A 22500-nucleotide genomic window follows, 5' to 3' on the forward strand; every position below is an offset into this window, starting at 1 on the left:
AATAAAGACACGATGCAGCTCAACACCTACAATAAAGACACGATGCAGCTCAACACCTACAGTAAAGACACGATGCAGCTCAACACCTACAGTAAAGACACGATGCAGCTCAACACCTACAATAAAGACACGATGCAGCTCAACACCTACAATAAAGACACGATGCAGCTCAACACCTACAATAAAGACACGATGCAGCTCAACACCTACAGTAAAGACACGATGCAGCTCAACACCTACAGTAAAGACACGATGCAGCTCAACACCTACAGTAAAGACACGATAAAGACACGATGCAGCTCAACACCTACAATAAAGACACGATGCAGCTCAACACCTACAGTAAAGACACGATGCAGCTCAACACCTACAGTAAAGACACGATGCAGCTCAACACCTACAGTAAAGACACGATGCAGCTCAACACCTACAATAAAGACACGATGCAGCTCAACACCTACAGTAAAGACACGATGCAGCTCAACACCTACAGTAAAGACACGATGCAGCTCAACACCTACAATAAAGACACGATGCAGCTCAACACCTACAGTAAAGACACGATGCAGCTCAACACCTACAATAAAGACACGATGCAGCTCAACACCTACAATAAAGACACGATGCAGCTCAACACCTACAATAAAGACACGATGCAGCTCAACACCTACAATAAAGACACGATGCAGCTCAACACCTACAATAAAGACACGATGCAGCTCAACACCTACAGTAAAGACACGATGCAGCTCAACACCTACAGTAAAGACACGATGCAGCTCAACACCTACAGTAAAGACACGATAAAGACACGATGCAGCTCAACACCTACAATAAAGACACGATGCAGCTCAACACCTACAGTAAAGACACGATGCAGCTCAACACCTACAATAAAGACACGATGCAGCTCAACACCTACAATAAAGACACGATGCAGCTCAACACCTACAATAAAGACACGATGCAGCTCAACACCTACAGTAAAGACACGATAAAGACACGATGCAGCTCAACACCTACAATAAAGACACGATGCAGCTCAACACCTACAATAAAGACACGATGCAGCTCAACACCTACAGTAAAGACACGATGCAGCTCAACACCTACAATAAAGACACGATGCAGCTCAACACCTACAATAAAGACACGATGCAGCTCAACACCTACAATAAAGACACGATGCAGCTCAACACCTACAGTAAAGACACGATGCAGCTCAACACCTACAATAAAGACACGATGCAGCTCAACACCTACAATAAAGACACGATGCAGCTCAACACCTACAATAAAGACACGATGCAGCTCAACACCTACAATAAAGACACGATGCAGCTCAACACCTACAGTAAAGACACGATGCAGCTCAACACCTACAATAAAGACACGATGCAGCTCAACACCTACAATAAAGACACGATGCAGCTCAAACACCTAACACGATAAAGACACGATGCAGCTCAACACCTACAGTAAAGACACGATCTAAAGACACGATGCAGCTCAACACCTACAATAAAGACACGATGCAGCTCAACACCTACAGTAAAGACACGATGCAGCTCAACACCTACAATAAAGACACGATGCAGCTCAACACCTACAATAAAGACACGATGCAGCTCAACACCTACAGTAAAGACACGATGCAGCTCAACACCTACAATAAAGACACGATGCAGCTCAACACCTACAATAAAGACACGATGCAGCTCAACACCTACAGTAAAGACACGATGCAGCTCAACACCTACAATAAAGACACTGATGCAGCTCAACACCTACAGTAAAGACACGATGCAGCTCAACACCTACAATAAAGACACGATGCAGCTCAACACCTACAATAAAGACACGATGCAGCTCAACACCTACAGTAAAGACACGATGCAGCTCAACACCTACAATAAAGACACGATGCAGCTCAACACCTACAGTAAAGACACGATGCAGCTCAACACCTACAATAAAGACACGATGCAGCTCAACACCTACAATAAAGACACGATGCAGCTCAACACCTACAGTAAAGACACGATGCAGCTCAACACCTACAATAAAGACACGATGCAGCTCAACACCTACAGTAAAGACACGATGCAGCTCAACACCTACAGTAAAGACACGATGCAGCTCAACACCTACAATAAAGACACGATGCAGCTCAACACCTACAGTAAAGACACGATGCAGCTCAACACCTACAATAAAGACACGATGCAGCTCAACACCTACAATAAAGACACGATGCAGCTCAACACCTACAGTAAAGACACGATGCAGCTCAACACCTACAATAAAGACACGATGCAGCTCAACACCTACAATAAAGACACGATGCAGCTCAACACCTACAATAAAGACACGATGCAGCTCAACACCTACAGTAAAGACACGATGCAGCTCAACACCTACAAAGACAGTGCAGCTCAACACCTACAATAAAGACACGATGCAGCTCAACACCTACAATAAAGACACGATGCAGCTCAACACCTACAATAAAGACACGATGCAGCTCAACACCTACAGTAAAGACACGATGCAGCTCAACACCTACAATAAAGACACGATGCAGCTCAACACCTACAATAAAGACACGATGCAGCTCAACACCTACAATAAAGACACGATGCAGCTCAACACCTACAGTAAAGACACGATGCAGCTCAACACCTACAATAAAGACACGATGCAGCTCAACACCTACAATAAAGACACGATGCAGCTCAACACCTACATAAAGACACGATGCAGCTCAACACCTACAATAAAGACAGATGCAGCTCAACACCTACAATAAAGACACGATGCAGCTCAACCTACAATAAAGACACAATGCAGCTCAACACCTACAGTAAAGACACGATGCAGCTCAACGATGCAGCTCAACACCTACAGTAAAGACACGATTAAGACACGATGCAGCTCAACACCTACAGTAAAGACACGATGCAGCTCAACACCTACAGTAAAGACACGATTAAGACACGATGCAGCTCAACACCTACAGTAAAGACACGATGCAGCTCAACACCTACAATAAAGACACGATGCAGCTCAACACCTACAGTAAAGACACGATGCAGCTCAACACCTACAGTAAAGACACGATGCAGCTCAACACCTACAATAAAGACACGATGCAGCTCAACACCTACAATAAAGACACGATGCAGCTCAACACCTACAGTAAAGACACGATGCAGCTCAACACCTACAGTAAAGACACGATGCAGCTCAACACCTACAGTAAAGACACGATAAAGACACGATGCAGCTCAACACCTACAATAAAGACACGATGCAGCTCAACACCTACAGTAAAGACACGATGCAGCTCAACACCTACAATAAAGACACGATGCAGCTCAACACCTACAATAAAGACACGATGCAGCTCAACACCTACAATAAAGACACGATGCAGCTCAACACCTACAGTAAAGACACGATAAAGACACGATGCAGCTCAACACCTACAATAAAGACACGATGCAGCTCAACACCTACAATAAAGACACGATGCAGCTCAACACCTACAGTAAAGACACGATGCAGCTCAACACCTACAATAAAGACACGATGCAGCTCAACACCTACAATAAAGACACGATGCAGCTCAACACCTACAATAAAGACACGATGCAGCTCAACACCTACAGTAAAGACACGATGCAGCTCAACACCTACAATAAAGACACGATGCAGCTCAACACCTACAATAAAGACACGATGCAGCTCAACACCTACAATAAAGACACGATGCAGCTCAACACCTACAATAAAGACACGATGCAGCTCAACACCTACAGTAAAGACACGATAAAGACACGATGCAGCTCAACACCTACAATAAAGACACGATGCAGCTCAACACCTACAGTAAAGACACGATGCAGCTCAACACCTACAATAAAGACACGATGCAGCTCAACACCTACAATAAAGACACGATGCAGCTCAACACCTACAGTAAAGACACGATAAAGACACGATGCAGCTCAACACCTACAATAAAGACACGATGCAGCTCAACACCTACAGTAAAGACACGATGCAGCTCAACACCTACAATAAAGACACGATGCAGCTCAACACCTACAATAAAGACACGATGCAGCTCAACACCTACAATAAAGACACGATGCAGCTCAACACCTACAATAAAGACACGATGCAGCTCAACACCTACAATAAAGACACGATGCAGCTCAACACCTACAATAAAGACATGATGCAGCTCAACACCTACAATAAAGACACGATGCAGCTCAACACCTACAGTAAAGACACGATGCAGCTCAACACCTACAATAAAGACACGATGCAGCTCAACACCTACAGTAAAGACACGATGCAGCTCAACACCTACAGTAAAGACACGATGCAGCTCAACACCTACAATAAAGACATGATGCAGCTCAACACCTACAATAAAGACACGATGCAGCTCAACACCTACAGTAAAGACACGATGCAGCTCAACACCTACAATAAAGACACGATGCAGCTCAACACCTACAGTAAAGACACGATGCAGCTCAACACCTACAATAAAGACACGATGCAGCTCAACACCTACAATAAAGACACGATGCAGCTCAACACCTACAGTAAAGACACGATGCAGCTCAACACCTACAGTAAAGACACGATGCAGCTCAACACCTACAATAAAGACACGATGCAGCTCAACACCTACAGTAAAGACACGATGCAGCTCAACACCTACAATAAAGACACGATGCAGCTCAACACCTACAATAAAGACACGATGCAGCTCAACACCTACAATAAAGACACGATGCAGCTCAACACCTACAATAAAGACACAATGCAGCTCAACACCTACAGTAAAGACACGATGCAGCTCAACACCTACAGTAAAGACACGATTAAGACACGATGCAGCTCAACACCTACAGTAAAGACACGATGCAGCTCAACACCTACAGTAAAGACACGATTAAGACACGATGCAGCTCAACACCTACAGTAAAGACACGATGCAGCTCAACACCTACAATAAAGACACGATGCAGCTCAACACCTACAGTAAAGACACGATGCAGCTCAACACCTACAATAAAGACACGATGCAGCTCAACACCTACAGTAAAGACACGATGCAGCTCAACACCTACAGTAAAGACACGATAAAGACACGATGCAGCTCAACACCTACAGTAAAGACACGATGCAGCTCAACACCTACAATAAAGACACGATGCAGCTCAACACCTACAGTAAAGACACGATGCAGCTCAACACCTACAATAAAGACACGATGCAGCTCAACACCTACAGTAAAGACACGATGCAGCTCAACACCTACAATAAAGACACGATGCAGCTCAACACCTACAATAAAGACACGATGCAGCTCAACACCTACAATAAAGACACGATGCAGCTCAACACCTACAGTAAAGACACGATGCAGCTCAACACCTACAATAAAGACACGATGCAGCTCAACACCTACAGTAAAGACACGATGCAGCTCAACACCTACAATAAAGACACGATGCAGCTCAACACCTACAATAAAGACACGATGCAGCTCAACACCTACAATAAAGACACGATGCAGCTCAACACCTACAATAAAGACACGATGCAGCTCAACACCTACAGTAAAGACACGATGCAGCTCAACACCTACAGTAAAGACACGATGCAGCTCAACACCTACAATAAAGACACGATGCAGCTCAACACCTACAGTAAAGACACGATGCAGCTCAACACCTACAGCAAAGACACAATAAAGACACGATGCAGCTTAACATCTACAATAAAGACACAATGCAGCTCAACACCTACGATAAAGACACGATGCAGCTCAACACCTACAGTAAAGACACGATGCAGCTCAACACCTACAATAAAGACACGATGCAGCTCAACACCTACAGTAAAGACACGATAAAGACACGATGCAGCTCAACACCTACAGTAAAGACACGATAAAGACACGATGCAGCTCAACACCTACAATAAAGACACGATGCAGCTCAACACCTACAGTAAAGACACGATAAAGACACGATGCAGCTCAACACCTACAATAAAGACACGATGCAGCTCAACACCTACAATAAAGACACGATGCAGCTCAACACCTACAATAAGGACACGATGCAGCTCAACACCTACAATAAAGACAGAGTGAATGAATGAATGAGTGAGTGAGTGAATTCATTTCATTCACCTCATGCTTCCTTCTATGCATGAGGAGTCCAAGCTGCTGACAAGGGGAGAGTTTCCCCGGCCGGACGTAGCGCGTGGAAGGAACACGTTATTCCGACCAGTTCCTTTCCCCTCCAACAGGCGTCCCGGCTGGCCAGGGGGAGGCAGTTTAGAGACCAGGATTTCTGCATGTTTGTGAGGGTAAACCTACCCTAGGGGACACGGGGAGAACATGTGATGGTACCTGCCCTATAGGGGACACAGGGAGAACATGTGAGGGTACCTACCCTATAGGGGACACGGGGAGAACATGTGAGGGTACCTACCCTAGGGGACACGGGGAGAACATGTGAGGGTACCTGCCCTATAGGGGACACGGGGAGAACATGTGAGGGTACCTACCCTAGGGGACACGGGGAGAACATGTGAGGGTACCTACCCTAGGGGACACGGGGAGAACATGTGAGGGTACCTACCCTAGGGGACACGGGGAGAACATGTGAGGGTACCTACCCTATGGGACACGGGGAGAACATGTGAGGGTACCTACCCTATGGGACACGGGGGGGGGAACATGTGAGGGTACCTACCCTAGGGGACACGGGGAGAACATGTGAGGGTACCTACCCTAGAGGACACGGGGAGAACATGTGAGGGTATACCTACCCTAGGGGGACACACGGGGAGAACATGTGAGGGTACCTACCCTATGGGACACGGGGGGGGGGGAACATGTGAGGGTACCTACCCTAAGGGGACACGGGGAGAACATGTGAGGGTATACCTACCCTAGGGGGACACACGGGGAGAACATGTGAGGGTATACCAACCCCCGCCTCGGGTATGGGCACTGATGGCGCGGAGGAGGAAACACGCCGCCAGCGCCCACAGCGTCCCCAGCGGGAATCGAACCCATGACCTTCTAGCTGTGAGGCGACAGCACTACTGTGCCAACGTGCCCCCTTGCACCGAGTTTCCTAACTGAACTTGCTTTGCGCGTGTCTGTGTGTGTGTGTGTGTGCGTGCGTGTGCGTGCGTACCTCCTCCTCTGTAGAGCTTTTTGGCAGGCGGATGTGATTGGCATCGATTCCAATCTGTAAACAATAAATGATTATCATGTGATTATTATTATTATCATGTGATTAATACATTAATTAATACACAACTGTATCTCATAAACATTTAATGTCATCATCATGCTCTGTCTAATCATTTACCTCCAACCAACAACAAGACAAACTCTTTTAAATGATTATGTACATCGCTGCTGTCGGACAGACACCTTTCATCTCCAAATGTAAACTTTTTAATATCCATAATTAGGGCTCCTGGTCTAAACCCGTTCACAAGGACTTCTCGTCATTATTTAGATACACATGTTTGAGTTCAAATGAGCCATTTTAATCTAGATTAATCCAGATTAGCTCCAGGATAGCAGTGAGATTCATCTAGAAAATGAATCTATGCCCACCACTATTTGTTATGTTTATTTGTAAATTACTACAGCATCACACATGAAGTAGCAAAAATAGAAGGTCAACAAGCTTCCTGGTAGATATAGCGCGCCACCGAGTGGCGCGCTACGAGCTTGTATAGGTCAAGGTCTGCTATTTTTGAAAAGTCGTGAAAATGTGGCGCAAATCTTTGAATATAATATTTCAATATTTGTAACTAAAATATTGGCTTCTGGGGGGGGGGGGGGTCCCTGGAACTACATATTTTCAGATGGGGGTCCGTGGCCCAATAGAGATAATTCTGGGGGTTCACCTTGACATGAAATATTGAGCACCACTGATATAGAAGCATGGTTTAATCAGACCAGTGTGTGTCCAGTCAGTGGAAACCTGGTATGAATCTGATCTCAGGTCAGAATGGGTTAATCAGACCAGTGTGTGTCCAGTCAGTGGAAACCTGGTATGAATCTGATCTCAGGTCAGAATGGTAAAGCACTACCTCTGCAGCCGCTTTCAGCTTCATACTGATGTAGAGGTTGGAGTCGTCTCTGTCTCCCACCTGCATTCAGAGGAAACACAAACATTAAAAAAAATCACACCCATGTGAACCGAGTGGTGCAACTCCCCCCTCTCTCCTCTCTCTCCTCCCTCTCTCTCCTCTCTCTCTCTCTCTCTCTCTCTCTCTCCTCTCTCTCTCTCATTAGCAGGCACTGTCTCTCTCTCTCTTTTTCTGGAAAACAGCGCCCCCTACTGGTACTCATTACATGATGCTCATAGTCACATAGGTGAACGCATAGGTTGCACCACTCAAAAAATAGCATAATATAAAATCATACATGCAGATGATACGACATCCTGTAGCGCATGGGTTCCCCCTAGGGGTACTTGAGGGAGTTCCAGGGGGTGCATATAGCTCAATATTAGAGATATAAGGAACCCAAATGGACCCTTATGGGTCTGTAACTTACTAACCTACTAACTGTTAATTTAACTCAGTGAGTGTACAATTAGCAGTGGTTTTACAATATAAATTGGGGGTCCCTGCAGAGATAGAAATGCCTTTACATCGGGGGGTCCGTAGACTATAATGCATGTCAAACTGGGGGGGGGGTCCTTGAAATTAATATGTTTAGGAATCACTGCTTGAGCCGTAAAATAAATCCTCCCTTATCGGGGTCACTGGCATTATGTTTTCAAATAGGGGGTCCGTGGCCTAATAAATGTTGATTTGGGGGTCCTTGACACGAAAAGGTTTGGGAACCAGTGGCATAGCGTATACGTATCCGCCAAGACGTTAGACCAGTGGTTCTCAAACCTAAAGCTCCTTCAATGCCAGATGAGCCTTTTTTACTTCATCCATATTTCGAACATTCCTCTAATCTGGTGTTCAGGTGATGATATGCACATTACATGCACGATAGAAGGCGGCACTGAACGAGACTTTTCAAGAACCCCAAATAGCTCTCAAGAGTCACAGACCTGTTGGGGTCCATCTTGGAGACCTCTCAAGGAACCCAATGCGCCATGGGTAGGAACCCATTCTGACCTGAGATCAGATTCATACGAGGTTTCCACTGACTGGACACACACTGGTCTGATTAACCCCATTCTGACCCGAGATCAGATTCTAAAAAATGTCAGTCGTTCTTCGATTTTTCAAAAAAATAGCAGACCTACAAGCTCGTAGCGCGCCACTCGGTGGCGCGCTATGAGCTTGTAGATCTGCTATTTTTTCAATAGCTAAAGCATAACATGATGCTATAACAGCGAAATGGGTTCCCGTTCAGAATGGGTTAACAGTGGGGCGGGAGCCAGACTGCTGGTCAGGGGACAGCGGCAGAGCAGTGTGGAACTGGACAGGCTGAACAAACAACGAGGTGGCTGATAGCAGACGCCAGGCTGTCCCACTCTACACACACCCCCGTGTTTGATCAGTTAGACACTAATGGACAGTAGAAGCAGTAGTTTGACTGACTGACTGACTGACTGACTGGCTGACTGACTGACTGACTGTTCGAACCCTTTATTAACAAATTGCAAACTGTATAGAGCGCCGCAGGCCCGCCCCCTTTCAGAAAAGCGAGTGGCCCAGGAAATGAAACCCCAATGCATTCTCCCATCGGCACTTCTAATATAATTTATTTAAAGACGGTTACGCCGCGGACAAAGCCAACTCGGATCGTGACGAATCATGACAATGAACACAATGTTTTGGGGCCGATCAAATAATTTATAAGACGAAAAACAAAACAAATAGTGTTGTCTCCTGACTTTCTTTTCTTCTTTCTAATGATTTGATCGGCCCCAAAACATTGTGTTCATTGTCATGATTCGTCACGATCCGAGTTGGCTATGTCCGCGGCGTAACCGTCTTTAAATAAATTATATTAGAAGTGCCGATGGAAGAATGCATTGGGGTTTCATTTCCTGGGCCACTCGCTTTTCTGAAAGGGGGCGGGCCTGCGGCGCTCTATAGCATAGGCTTACCATACGTCCTCTTTTGCCCGGACAAGTCCTCTTTTGGGGGGCTGTCCGGGCAGTTCGGGGGGGGGGGTTTATAAATTCCTTCATATGTCCGGGGTTTTACACGTATCGCCTGTATATGTATCGCTACGCTCACAGATCATTCAGACCAATGTGTATTACAATGCACGTTCAATGGTTCGTAGTGGAAAAACACTGTGAGAGGTGGACTTTCAGCCCGAACTCCGGAATGTGTATTATTCATAACTCTGCATGCGCTGCGCGCCGAGTCTGACAGCACTGGTCCCGACCGCAGAGCAGAGCAGAGAAAGGCTCGCTGGCTGCTCTGCTGTCTGCAGATAGACTGTTGTGCTCTCCGTGAGGAAAGCTTGACATGCCAAATAACTATCTCATCATCATTGACATGCAGAAAAAGTAGGCTACTGTTTTCTTAGCTTTGTAGCTTTCTGAGCCAAACTTTTTTGACAAATAAATGTAATTCAAACAGAACCGCGCACGCACGACACATGCACATCCACGACATGCATGCGCACGTGCACATGCATGCGCACATGCACACGCGCATGTGTCCTCTTTTTGGTAATTCAGGATATGGTATGCCTAGTATAGCAGGCAGCAGCAGTAGTAGCAGTATTAGTATTAGTAGTACCTGTAATACTACTAGGCCTGGTCTGAAGCCTGGAACCTCCTTTTTCATCTTCTCCACGTCCATCTTCAGCCTCTCTCTGACCAGCCTGACAGACAGACAGACAGACAGACAGACAGACAGACAGACAGACAGACAGACAGACAGACAGACAGGCACGCAGACAGACAGACAGACAGACAGACAGACAGACAGACAGACAGACAGACAGACAGACAGACAGACAGACAGACAGACAGACAGACAGACAGACAGACAGACAGACAGACAGACAGACAGACAGAGTGTTGATAGCTTGTAGACCTAGCTGTTTTTATATAGGTTCATAGTTTATATTACGTACGTAGTATGATCCTTGATGATTATTTCTATGAATTTGATGTATTACCACCATGTGTTAAATGTTCTTGCTTTTACTGCAAGTCGCTCTGGATTAAGAGTGTCTGATAAAATGCCTACATTGTAAATTGTAAATATTGTTCTGCTGTTTCTTTCTTCAAACGGTATAGTAGAAAGTGTGGAACTCACTGTGAGGTCTTGTTCTAACGGTAGTATAAAGTGTAGAAGGTGTGAACTCACTGTGAGGTCTTGTTCTAACGGTAGTATAAAGTGTAGAAAGTGTGGAACTCACTGTGAGGTCTTGTTCTAACGGTAGTATAAAGTGTAGAAGGTGTGAACTCACTGTGAGGTCTTGTTCTAACGGTAGTATAAAGTGTATAAAGTGTGAACTCACTGTGAGGTCTTGTTCTAACGGTAGTATAAAGTGTATAAAGTGTGAACTCACTGTGAGGTCTTGTTCTAACGGTAGTATAAAGTGTATAAGGTGTGAACTCACTGTGAGGTCTTGTTCTAACGGTAGTATAAAGTGTATAAGGTGTGAACTCACTGTGAGGTCTTGTTCTAACGGTAGTATAAAGTGTATAAAGTGTGAACTCACTGTGAGGTCTTGTTCTAACGGTAGTATAAAGTGTATAAGGTGTGAACTCACTGTGAGGTCTTGTTCTAACGGTAGTATAAAGTGTATAAAGTGTGAACTCACTGTGAGGTCTTGTTCTAACGGTAGTATAAAGTGTAGAAGGTGTGAACTCACTGTGAGGTCTTGTTCTAACGGTAGTATAAAGTGTATAAAGTGTGAACTCACTGGGAGGTCTTGTTCTAACGGTAGTATAAAGTGTAGAAGGTGTGAACTCACTGTGAGGTCTTGTTCTAACGGTAGTATAAAGTGTATAAAGTGTGAACTCACTGAGAGGTCTTGTTCTAACGGTAGTATAAAGTGTATAAGGTGTGAACTCACTGTGAGGTCTTGTTCTAACGGTAGTATAAAGTGTATAAAGTGTGAACTCACTGTGAGGTCTTGTTCTAACGGTAGTATAAAGTGTATAAAGTGTGAACTCACTGTGAGGTCTTGTTCTAACGGTAGTATAAAGTGTATAAAGTGTGAACTCACTGGGAGGTCTTGTTCTAACGGTAGTATAAAGTGTAGAAGGTGTGAACTCACTGTGAGGTCTTGTTCTAACGGTAGTATAAAGTGTATAAAGTGTGAACTCACTGTGAGGTCTTGTTCTAACGGTAGTATAAAGTGTATAAGGTGTGAACTCACTGTGAGGTCTTGTTCTAACGGTAGTATAAAGTGTATAAAGTGTGAACTCACTGTGAGGTCTTGTTCTAACGGTAGTATAAAGTGTATAAGGTGTGAACTCACTGTGAGGTCTTGTTCTAACGGTAGTATAAAGTGTATAAAGTGTGAACTCACTGGGAGGTCTTGTTCTAACGGTAGTATAAAGTGTAGAAGGTGTGAACTCACTGGGAGGTCTTGTTCTAACGGTAGTATAAAGTGTAGAAGGTGTGAACTCACTGTGAGGTCTTGTTCTAACGGTAGTATAAAGTGTATAAAGTGTGAACTCACTGTGAGGTCTTGTTCTAACGGTAGTATAAAGTGTATAAGGTGTGAACTCACTGTGAGGTCTTGTTCTAACGGTAGTATAAAGTGTATAAAGTGTGAACTCACTGGGAGGTCTTGTTCTAACGGTAGTATAAAGTGTAGAAGGTGTGAACTCACTGTGAGGTCTTGTTCTAACGGTAGTATAAAGTGTATAAAGTGTGAACTCACTGAGAGGTCTTGTTCTAACGGTAGTATAAAGTGTATAAGGTGTGAACTCACTGTGAGGTCTTGTTCTAACGGTAGTATAAAGTGTATAAAGTGTGAACTCACTGTGAGGTCTTGTTCTAACGGTAGTATAAAGTGTATAAAGTGTGAACTCACTGGGAGGTCTTGTTCTAACGGTAGTATAAAGTGTATAAGGTGTGAACTCACTGTGAGGTCTTGTTCTAACGGTAGTATAAAGTGTATAAAGTGTGAACTCACTGGGAGGTCTTGTTCTAACGGTAGTATAAAGTGTAGAAGGTGTGAACTCACTGTGAGGTCTTGTTCTAACGGTAGTATAAAGTGTATAAAGTGTGAACTCACTGAGAGGTCTTGTTCTAACGGTAGTATAAAGTGTATAAGGTGTGAACTCACTGTGAGGTCTTGTTCTAACGGTAGTATAAAGTGTATAAAGTGTGAACTCACTGTGAGGTCTTGTTCTAACGGTAGTATAAAGTGTATAAAGTGTGAACTCACTGTGAGGTCTTGTTCTAACGGTAGTATAAAGTGTATAAAGTGTGAACTCACTGGGAGGTCTTGTTCTAACGGTAGTATAAAGTGTAGAAGGTGTGAACTCACTGTGAGGTCTTGTTCTAACGGTAGTATAAAGTGTATAAAGTGTGAACTCACTGTGAGGTCTTGTTCTAACGGTAGTATAAAGTGTATAAGGTGTGAACTCACTGTGAGGTCTTGTTCTAACGGTAGTATAAAGTGTATAAAGTGTGAACTCACTGTGAGGTCTTGTTCTAACGGTAGTATAAAGTGTATAAAGTGTGAACTCACTGGGAGGTCTTGTTCTAACGGTAGTATAAAGTGTATAAGGTGTGAACTCACTGGGAGGTCTTGTTCTAACGGTAGTATAAAGTGTATAAGGTGTGAACTCACTGTGAGGTCTTGTTCTAACGGTAGTATAAAGTGTAGAAGGTGTGAACTCACTGGGAGGTCTTGTTCTAACGGTAGTATAAAGTGTAGAAGGTGTGAACTCACTGGGAGGTCTTGTTCTAACGGTAGTATAAAGTGTAGAAGGTGTGAACTCACTGGGAGGTCTTGTTCTAACGGTAGTATAAAGTGTAGAAGGTGTGAACTCACTGGGAGGTCTTGTTCTAACGGTAGTATAAAGTGTAGAAGGTGTGAACTCACTGTGAGGTCTTGTTCTAACGGTAGTATAAAGTGTATAAAGTGTGAACTCACTGTGAGGTCTTGTTCTAACGGTAGTATAAAGTGTATAAGGTGTGAACTCACTGTGAGGTCTTGTTCTAACGGTAGTATAAAGTGTATAAGGTGTGAACTCACTGTGAGGTCTTGTTCTAACGGTAGTATAAAGTGTATAAAGTGTGAACTCACTGTGAGGTCTTGTTCTAACGGTAGTATAAAGTGTATAAGGTGTGAACTCACTGTGAGGTCTTGTTCTAACGGTAGTATAAAGTGTATAAGGTGTGAACTCACTGGGAGGTCTTGTTCTAACGGTAGTATAAAGTGTATAAGGTGTGAACTCACTGTGAGGTCTTGTTCTAACGGTAGTATAAAGTGTAGAAGGTGTGAACTCACTGTGAGGTCTTGTTCTAACGGTAGTATAAAGTGTATAAGGTGTGAACTCACTGTGAGGTCTTGTTCTAACGGTAGTATAAAGTGTATAAAGTGTGAACTCACTGTGAGGTCTTGTTCTAACGGTAGTATAAAGTGTATAAGGTGTGAACTCACTGTGAGGTCTTGTTCTAACGGTAGTATAAAGTGTATAAAGTGTGAACTCACTGGGAGGTCTTGTTCTAACGGTAGTATAAAGTGTATAAAGTGTGAACTCACTGGGAGGTCTTGTTCTAACGGTAGTATAAAGTGTATAAGGTGTGAACTCACTGGGAGGTCTTGTTCTAACGGTAGTATAAAGTGTATAAGGTGTGAACTCACTGGGAGGTCTTGTTCTAACGGTAGTATAAAGTGTAGAAGGTGTGAACTCACTGGGAGGTCTTGTTCTAACGGTAGTATAAAGTGTAGAAGGTGTGAACTCACTGGGAGGTCTTGTTCTAACGGTAGTATACAATTTACAATTTACAATTTAGGCATTTAGCAGACGCTCTTAATCCAGAGCGACTTACATTAAGCAAGAACAAAAAGCATGGGAATACATCACATAAAATAATTTATCATGAAACATGCGTAGCTAAGAAAGTAACAGTGGAATATCTATAATGAAACTATACATATAAGCTATACATCTATACTACTATGCTACACATATGTACTATGACGTGCTATGACTACATACAATGCACTTATGCTGTCTACATAACATGCTATAAGTCTGTATCAAATGCTATCTAAGTCTACAGAATTGCTATCTAAGGGGGTGGGGTAAGTGCTATGGGCCATGATGGAGTCTGAAAAGGTGGGTTTTCAGACTACGGTACTAGTATAAAGTGTATAAGGTGTGAACTCACTGTGAGGTCTTGTTCTAACGGTAGTATAAAGTGTATAAAGTGTGAACTCACTGGGAGGTCTTGTTCTAACGGTAGTGTAAAGTGTAGAAGGTGTGAACTCACTGGGAGGTCTTGTTCTAACGGTAGTATAAAGTGTATAAGGTGTGAACTCACTGGGAGGTCTTGTTCTAACGGTAGTATAAAGTGTAGAAGGTGTGAACTCACTGTGAGGTCTTGTTCTAACGGTAGTATAAAGTGTAGAAGGTGTGAACTCACTGGGAGGTCTTGTTCTAACGGTAGTATAAAGTGTATAAGGTGTGAACTCACTGGGAGGTCTTGTTCTAACGGTAGTATAAAGTGTAGAAGGTGTGAACTCACTGGGAGGTCTTGTTCTAACGGTAGTATAAAGTGTATAAAGTGTGAACTCACTGGGAGGTCTTGTTCTAACGGTAGTATAAAGTGTAGAAGGTGTGAACTCACTGGGAGGTCTTGTTCTAACGGTAGTATAAAGTGTATAAAGTGTGAACTCACTGGGAGGTCTTGTTCTAATGGTAGTATAAAGTGTATAAGGTGTGAACTCACTGGGAGGTCTTGTTCTAACGGTAGTATAAAGTGTATAAAGTGTGAACTCACTGGGAGGTCTTGTTCTAACGGTAGTATAAAGTGTATAAAGTGTGAACTCACTGGGAGGTCTTGTTCTAACGGTAGTATAAAGTGTGGAAGGTGTGAACTCACTGTGAGGTCTTGTTCTAACGGTAGTATAAAGTGTATAAAGTGTGAACTCACTGTGAGGTCTTGTTCTAACGGTAGTATAAAGTGTAGAAGGTGTGAACTCACTGTGAGGTCTTGTTCTAACGGTAGTATAAAGTGTAGAAGGTGTGAACTCACTGGGAGGTCTTGTTCTAACGGTAGTATAAAGTGTAGAAGGTGTGAACTCACTGGGAGGTCTTGTTCTAACGGTAGTATAAAGTGTAGAAGGTGTGAACTCACTGGGAGGTCTTGTTTCCAGAGATAACGGTGGCCAGCGTGCGCCGGCCGCCTTGACACCCAGACGACCAGCGGCGCAGCGCAGAGCCTGCAGACGACAGCATGTCTGGAAGACACAGAGGACAGACATGGTGAGGACACACAGGACAGACATGGTGAGGACACACAGGACAGACATGGTGAGGACACAGACATGGTGAGGACACAGAGGACAGACATGGTGAGGACACACAGGACAGACATGGTGAGGACACAGACATGGTGAGGACACAGACATGGTGAGGACACAGAGGACAGACATGGTGAGGACACACAGGACAGACATGGTGAGGACACACAGGACAGACATGGTGAGGACACAGACATGGTGAGGACACAGAGGACAGACATGGTGAGGACACACAGGACAGACATGGTGAGGACACAGACATGGTGAGGACACAGACATGGTGAGGACACAGAGGACAGACATGGTGAGGACACACAGGACAGACATGGTGAGGACACAGACATGGTGAGGACACAGACATGGTGAGGACACAGAGGACAGACATGGTGAGGACACACAGGACAGACATGGTGAGGACACATACATGGTGAGGACACAGACATGGTGAGGACACAGAGGACAGACATGGTGAGGACACAGACATGGTGAGGACACAGAGGACAGACATGGTGAGGACACAGAGGACAGACATGGTGAGGACACAGACATGGTGAGGACACAGACATGGTGAGGACACAGACATGGTGAGGACACAGACATGGTGAGGACACATAGGACAGACATGGTGAGGACACAGACATGGTGAGGACACAGACATGGTGAGGACACAGAGGACAGACATGGTGAGGACACAGACATGGTGAGGACACAGACATGGTGAGGACAGACATGGTGAGGACACAGACATGGTGAGGACAGACATGGTGAGGACACAGACATGGTGAGGACACAGACATGGTGAGGACACAGACATGGTGAGGACACAGAGGACAGACATGGTGAGGACACAGAGGACAGACATGGTGAGGACACAGACATGGTGAGGACACAGAGGACAGAAATGGTGAGGACACAGACATGGTGAGGACACAGACATGGTGAGGACACAGACATGGTGAGGACACAGACATGGTGAGGACACAGACATGGTGAGGACACAGAGGACAGACATGGTGAGGACACACAGGACAGACATGGTGAGGACACATACATGGTGAGGACACAGACATGGTGAGGACACAGAGGACAGACATGGTGAGGACACAGACATGGTGAGGACACAGAGGACAGACATGGTGAGGACACAGAGGACAGACATGGTGAGGACACAGACATGGTGAGGACACAGACATGGTGAGGACACAGACATGGTGAGGACACAGACATGGTGAGGACACATAGGACAGACATGGTGAGGACACAGACATGGTGAGGACACAGACATGGTGAGGACACAGAGGACAGACATGGTGAGGACACAGACATGGTGAGGACACAGACATGGTGAGGACAGACATGGTGAGGACACAGACATGGTGAGGACAGACATGGTGAGGACACAGACATGGTGAGGACACAGACATGGTGAGGACACAGACATGGTGAGGACACAGAGGACAGACATGGTGAGGACACAGAGGACAGACATGGTGAGGACACAGACATGGTGAGGACACAGAGGACAGAAATGGTGAGGACACAGACATGGTGAGGACACAGACATGGTGAGGACACAGACATGGTGAGGACACAGACATGGTGAGGACACAGACATGGTGAGGACACAGACATGGTGAGGACACAGACATGGTGAGGACACATAGGATTAGTAAACGTCTCCGCTCCAGTACAGTCTGCTGGCTCCATTGTATGGCCTTGATAATTAACCTACTGGTTGATAACACTCAGGACACAGAAGCAACGCTCTGATGCCACCTGGGAAACGATTGATTGATTGATTGACTGATCGACTGATTGATTGATTGAACACCGTCTTTCCTGCAATTAGACTTTTGAACTCCAGTCAGCCCTATAGTAGATTACAGTACATTAACCTGGGGATGTATGCATTCCTATAAACAATACATGGCATGAACTCCTATATAGTCAGTTATTATACTGTACTGTTTTTATCTGGCTATGCGTGTTTTATTATGACATGAATTCCTCTCTAGTTGTTATAGGATTGATTTATTTTATATTGATTTGAGATTGATTTTAGTTTAATCTGTGCTGTCTTTAACCTAGGAGAAACACATGTGTTTTTAAACTAGGAGAAACACATGTGTTTTTAAACTAGGAGAAACACATGTGTTTTTAAACTAGGAGAAACACATGTGTTTTTAAACTAGGAGAAACACATGTGTTTTTAAACTAGGAGAAACACATGTGTTTTTAAACTAGGAGAAACACATGTGTTTTTAAACTAGGAGAAACACATGTGTTTTTAAACTAGGAGAAACACATGTGTTTTTAAACTAGGAGAGAAACACATGTGTTTTTAAACTAGGAGAAACACATGTGTTTTTAAACTAGGAGAAACACATGTGTTTTTAAACTAGGAGAAACACATGTGTTTTTAAACTAGGAGAAACACATGTGTTTTTAAACTAGGAGAGAAACACATGTTTTTAAACTAGGAGAGAAACACATGTTTTTAAACTAGGAGAGAAACACATGTTTTTAAACTAGGAGAAACACGTGTGTTTTTATAGCCGCTTGCAGATGGAAAAAAACACCTGTCAAATAAAGCAATCTTGAATGTTGAAACTATTAAAGATTGTTGTTCCAGGTTCTCTCTCTAGGTCTAACAACAATGGGAAGTTTTGTTTTAATGCTTTAAACCCCTTTTGGTGTTTTAAGCATTATGTTATACTTTAGCTACTGAAAGATAGCAGACCTACAAGCTCGTACGAGCTTGTAGGTCTGCTATTTATTTTTTTTAATCGTGAAAATGCGGCACAAATCTTTGGATATATATATATTCTTTCAGAGCAAACCTTTTTAGCTCAAATCTTTGCTTCTGGGGGGGGGGGGGGGGGGGTGTCTCTGGAACAACATTTTTTCAGATATTCAGATATTTCTGGGGGTCCTTAATTGACATGAAAACGTTTGAGCACCAACTGACATAATGTAAACATGAGGTATTTCAGAAAACTGTCAGGATTTAGAAGACATTTTTTAAGGCCAATACAAAACCCAGAGCCATCTGGGACTGACACATCATCAGAGAGAGAGAGAGAGAGAGAGAGAGAGAGAGAGAGAGAGAGAGAGAGATTGAGAGACATTGGGAGTAAATTAAAAAAAAGGTTAATCATTACAACAAAACAGGCACACACACACACAAGCATATGGTAGGTATGAAGTGAGATACTCCATGCATTCATTCATAAACAAACAAACAAACGAGCCAAAGTGCAAAGTGTCCGATGAATCATTTAGAAGAGTTTTAACTTGTCCATTAGTACTGTACTGTACTGTACAGTACTGTACAGTAGCAGAGACAGTGAGAGACATGATGAATATACTTGCCTCTGTTGGTTTAAATTCTGCCGGAGTTTGTTATTCCCGTTGAGGAAGATTGAGTCACTAGTCGCACACTAGGCTACAACCGCCGGACTGCAACCCTGTGTGTGTGTGTGTGTGTGTGTGTGTGTGTGTGTGTGTGTGTGTGTGTGTGTGTGTGTGTGTGTGTGTGTGTGTGCGTGCGTGCGTGTGTGTGTGTGTGCGTGTGTGTGTGTGTGTGCGTGCGTGTGCGTGTGCGTGTGCGTGTGCGTGTGTGTGTGTGTGTGTGTGGCAGTTGAGCGGCATCCAGATTTTCCCACAGAATTCCTGCCTACTCTGGAATGGTCCAGGATCTCTAGGTGCAAGTTACCCTTATCAGGATGCGCACACACACACACACACACACACACACACACACACACACACACACACACACACACATACATACACACACATACACACACATGCACACACACACACACGTGCAGCCGTGCACACGCATGCACGCGCACACACTTACTTTGCACACACAACCTTTCTCAGATAGATTTCCGTTGATTTGTTTCTCGTTACATAATATGTTTATTTTTCACATTTCTACCACGTTTTCAGACTTCATAAGGAACCGTTTTATCCCTTTGCCATATATTGTGCCACAGTAAAAAAAACTGACAAAATCCCAGTAGTTATAATTAATCAAGAAGTAATCCATTTTAAATTAAATCACAATTTACAATCAATTACAATGTAGGCATTTTAGCAGACGCTCTTAATCCATATTTACACAGCTATATCTGATCAAACCACTTGACCTGGCTTGAGGTGAGGGTTCAAAGTTCAACCGTAGCTCAACAGTGGGCGGATTTTAACATAGACTCACCTCTTGTCCAATCACACTCCCACGGCCCTTCTTCTGTCCGATCCAATCACAGTCCACGGCTCTCCCGCTTGTGTCCAGTCAGATTCCACCGTTTGTTTCCCCCCCTTCTCGTCCAATCGGATTCCACGATTCCACGGGGAGTTCCCTGGAATGCAGCTGGCAGATCCCAGAGTTTTTTCCTCCTGAAAGTGAGAGACTGAGTGTGAACACAAACAGTTCTTTAGACGAGAGAGAATGAACACAAACAGTTCTTTAGACGAGAGAGAATGAACACAAACAGTTCTTTAGACGAGAGAGAGAGACTAAGAATCTATCGCTCTTAATCCAGGAGAAAGAAAGACTCTATTGTTCTTGATAGGAGAGGAAAGAATCTATCGTTCTGACTTCTGACTAGAGGATAAAGTTATTCTTCCCAGAGGAGAAGAAATAATCTATGGTTCCTAATAGAGGAGAAGAAATAATCTATGGTTCCTAATAGAGGAGAAGAAATAATCTATGGTTCCTAATAGAGGAGAAGAAATAATCTATGGTTCCTAATAGAGGAGAAGAAAGAATCTGTGGTTCCTAATAGAGGAGAAGAAAGAATCTATGGTTCCTAATAGAGGAGAAGAAAGAATCTATGGTTCCTAATAGAGGAGAAGAAATAATCTGTGGTTCCTAATAGAGGATACAGTGAGTGGTTCTTCTTGTCGTTCTTACGGTTAAGAGAAGAGAGAAAAACTCTGTTCTTTATGAGCAGGAGAGAGGATTACATTTATCCTCTTTCTGTTGGTCAAATAAAGGCTGACTCCCCCCCCTCTCTCCCCCCTCCCTCCCCTCTCTCTCTCCCCCCTCTCCCTCTCCCTGCCTTTCTGTGCCTCTCTCTCTCTCTCTCTCTCTCTCTCTCTCTCTCTCTCTCTCTCTCTCTCTCTCTCTCTCTCTCTCTCTCTCTCTCCTCTCCTGCTTCCTGATTGGGCCCCTTTGGTTTCTAATACTTCCTGAAATCTGAACACAAAACAAACGTTTAGTGTTAAATATGTGCTAAATATTAACCCATTGAGCGCTGTGTTGTACGAGGAGGGAAGGTTTTTGTACTGACCGCTGACCCCAACACCGCTCACATGCATGTGCAAGAATGCACACACACACACACACACACACACACACACACACACACACACACGCACACACACACACACACACACACACGCACACACACACGTCAAAGGTCAGTGTTGCACCAATTGCTCTTTGCTCCAATTGCTCTTGCTCAAAAGGACGAAACCATGCATGAAACCATGCATGAAACCATGCATGAAAAGCAACAAGACAAGACTTGATGAATTGAACAAGGTGGACCCTCTTGTAAACAAGTGTAATGCTTAAATGGGTCGTCCACTCACAGTTAACTTTCAGTCTTTGTATTGAGTTTGTGCTTGAAATGTACTGTAATTCTACAAACTGTTAATACATATTTCAATCAATCAATCAAAAAACTTGTTTACATCAGGGTCCTCCATTTTAAATTCATCAGTTCCAGGGACCAGATAGGGGTCCCCAGCTCTGTAGCCTCGGAAACTCAGACGTTTTCACCAGCTCTGTAACTCTGAGAGTACAAATGTCACCAAACGGACCCGTCAGGGTCTGTTTGGTGCCATTTGTACACTCTCAGAGTTGACTTAACATTGTCCCAGATATTTAAAAACAAATGCCATTAAATGGGTATAGCCTGCCCTACAGACTAAATGCATGTCAAACTGGCTATCCTTGAAATTAAAATGGTTGAGAATAACTCTGC

At 44.0% G+C, this 22500-nt stretch overlaps 1 protein-coding gene across 2 annotated transcripts in view; it reads right to left on the reverse strand.

Moving 5' to 3' along the window:
- Positions 1–22500, reverse strand: part of LOC308333740 (C-1-tetrahydrofolate synthase, cytoplasmic-like) — a 37610-nt gene that overhangs the window by 14075 nt on the left and 1035 nt on the right. The window contains exons 1-6 of one of the 2 annotated variants that reach the window (XM_080790212.1): positions 21423–21504; positions 20724–20905; positions 16333–16435; positions 10789–10873; positions 8155–8214; positions 7242–7295 (exon numbers count right to left, since the gene is read on the reverse strand). In XM_080790212.1, coding sequence (XP_080646338.1) covers positions 7242–7295; positions 8155–8214; positions 10789–10873; positions 16333–16433 — 300 coding nt within the window. In that variant the 5' untranslated portion in view covers positions 16434–16435; positions 20724–20905; positions 21423–21504. Of the gene's footprint in view, positions 1–7241; positions 7296–8154; positions 8215–10788; positions 10874–16332; positions 16436–20723; positions 20920–21422; positions 21505–22500 lie in introns of those variants that run through there. The other variant, XM_080790213.1, reaches the window with a different exon arrangement.

Source organism: Protomyctophum bolini (assembly GCF_963924005.1).
Source record: "Protomyctophum bolini genome assembly, chromosome: 19".
NCBI classification, from domain to species: domain Eukaryota; kingdom Metazoa; phylum Chordata; class Actinopteri; order Myctophiformes; family Myctophidae; genus Protomyctophum; species Protomyctophum bolini.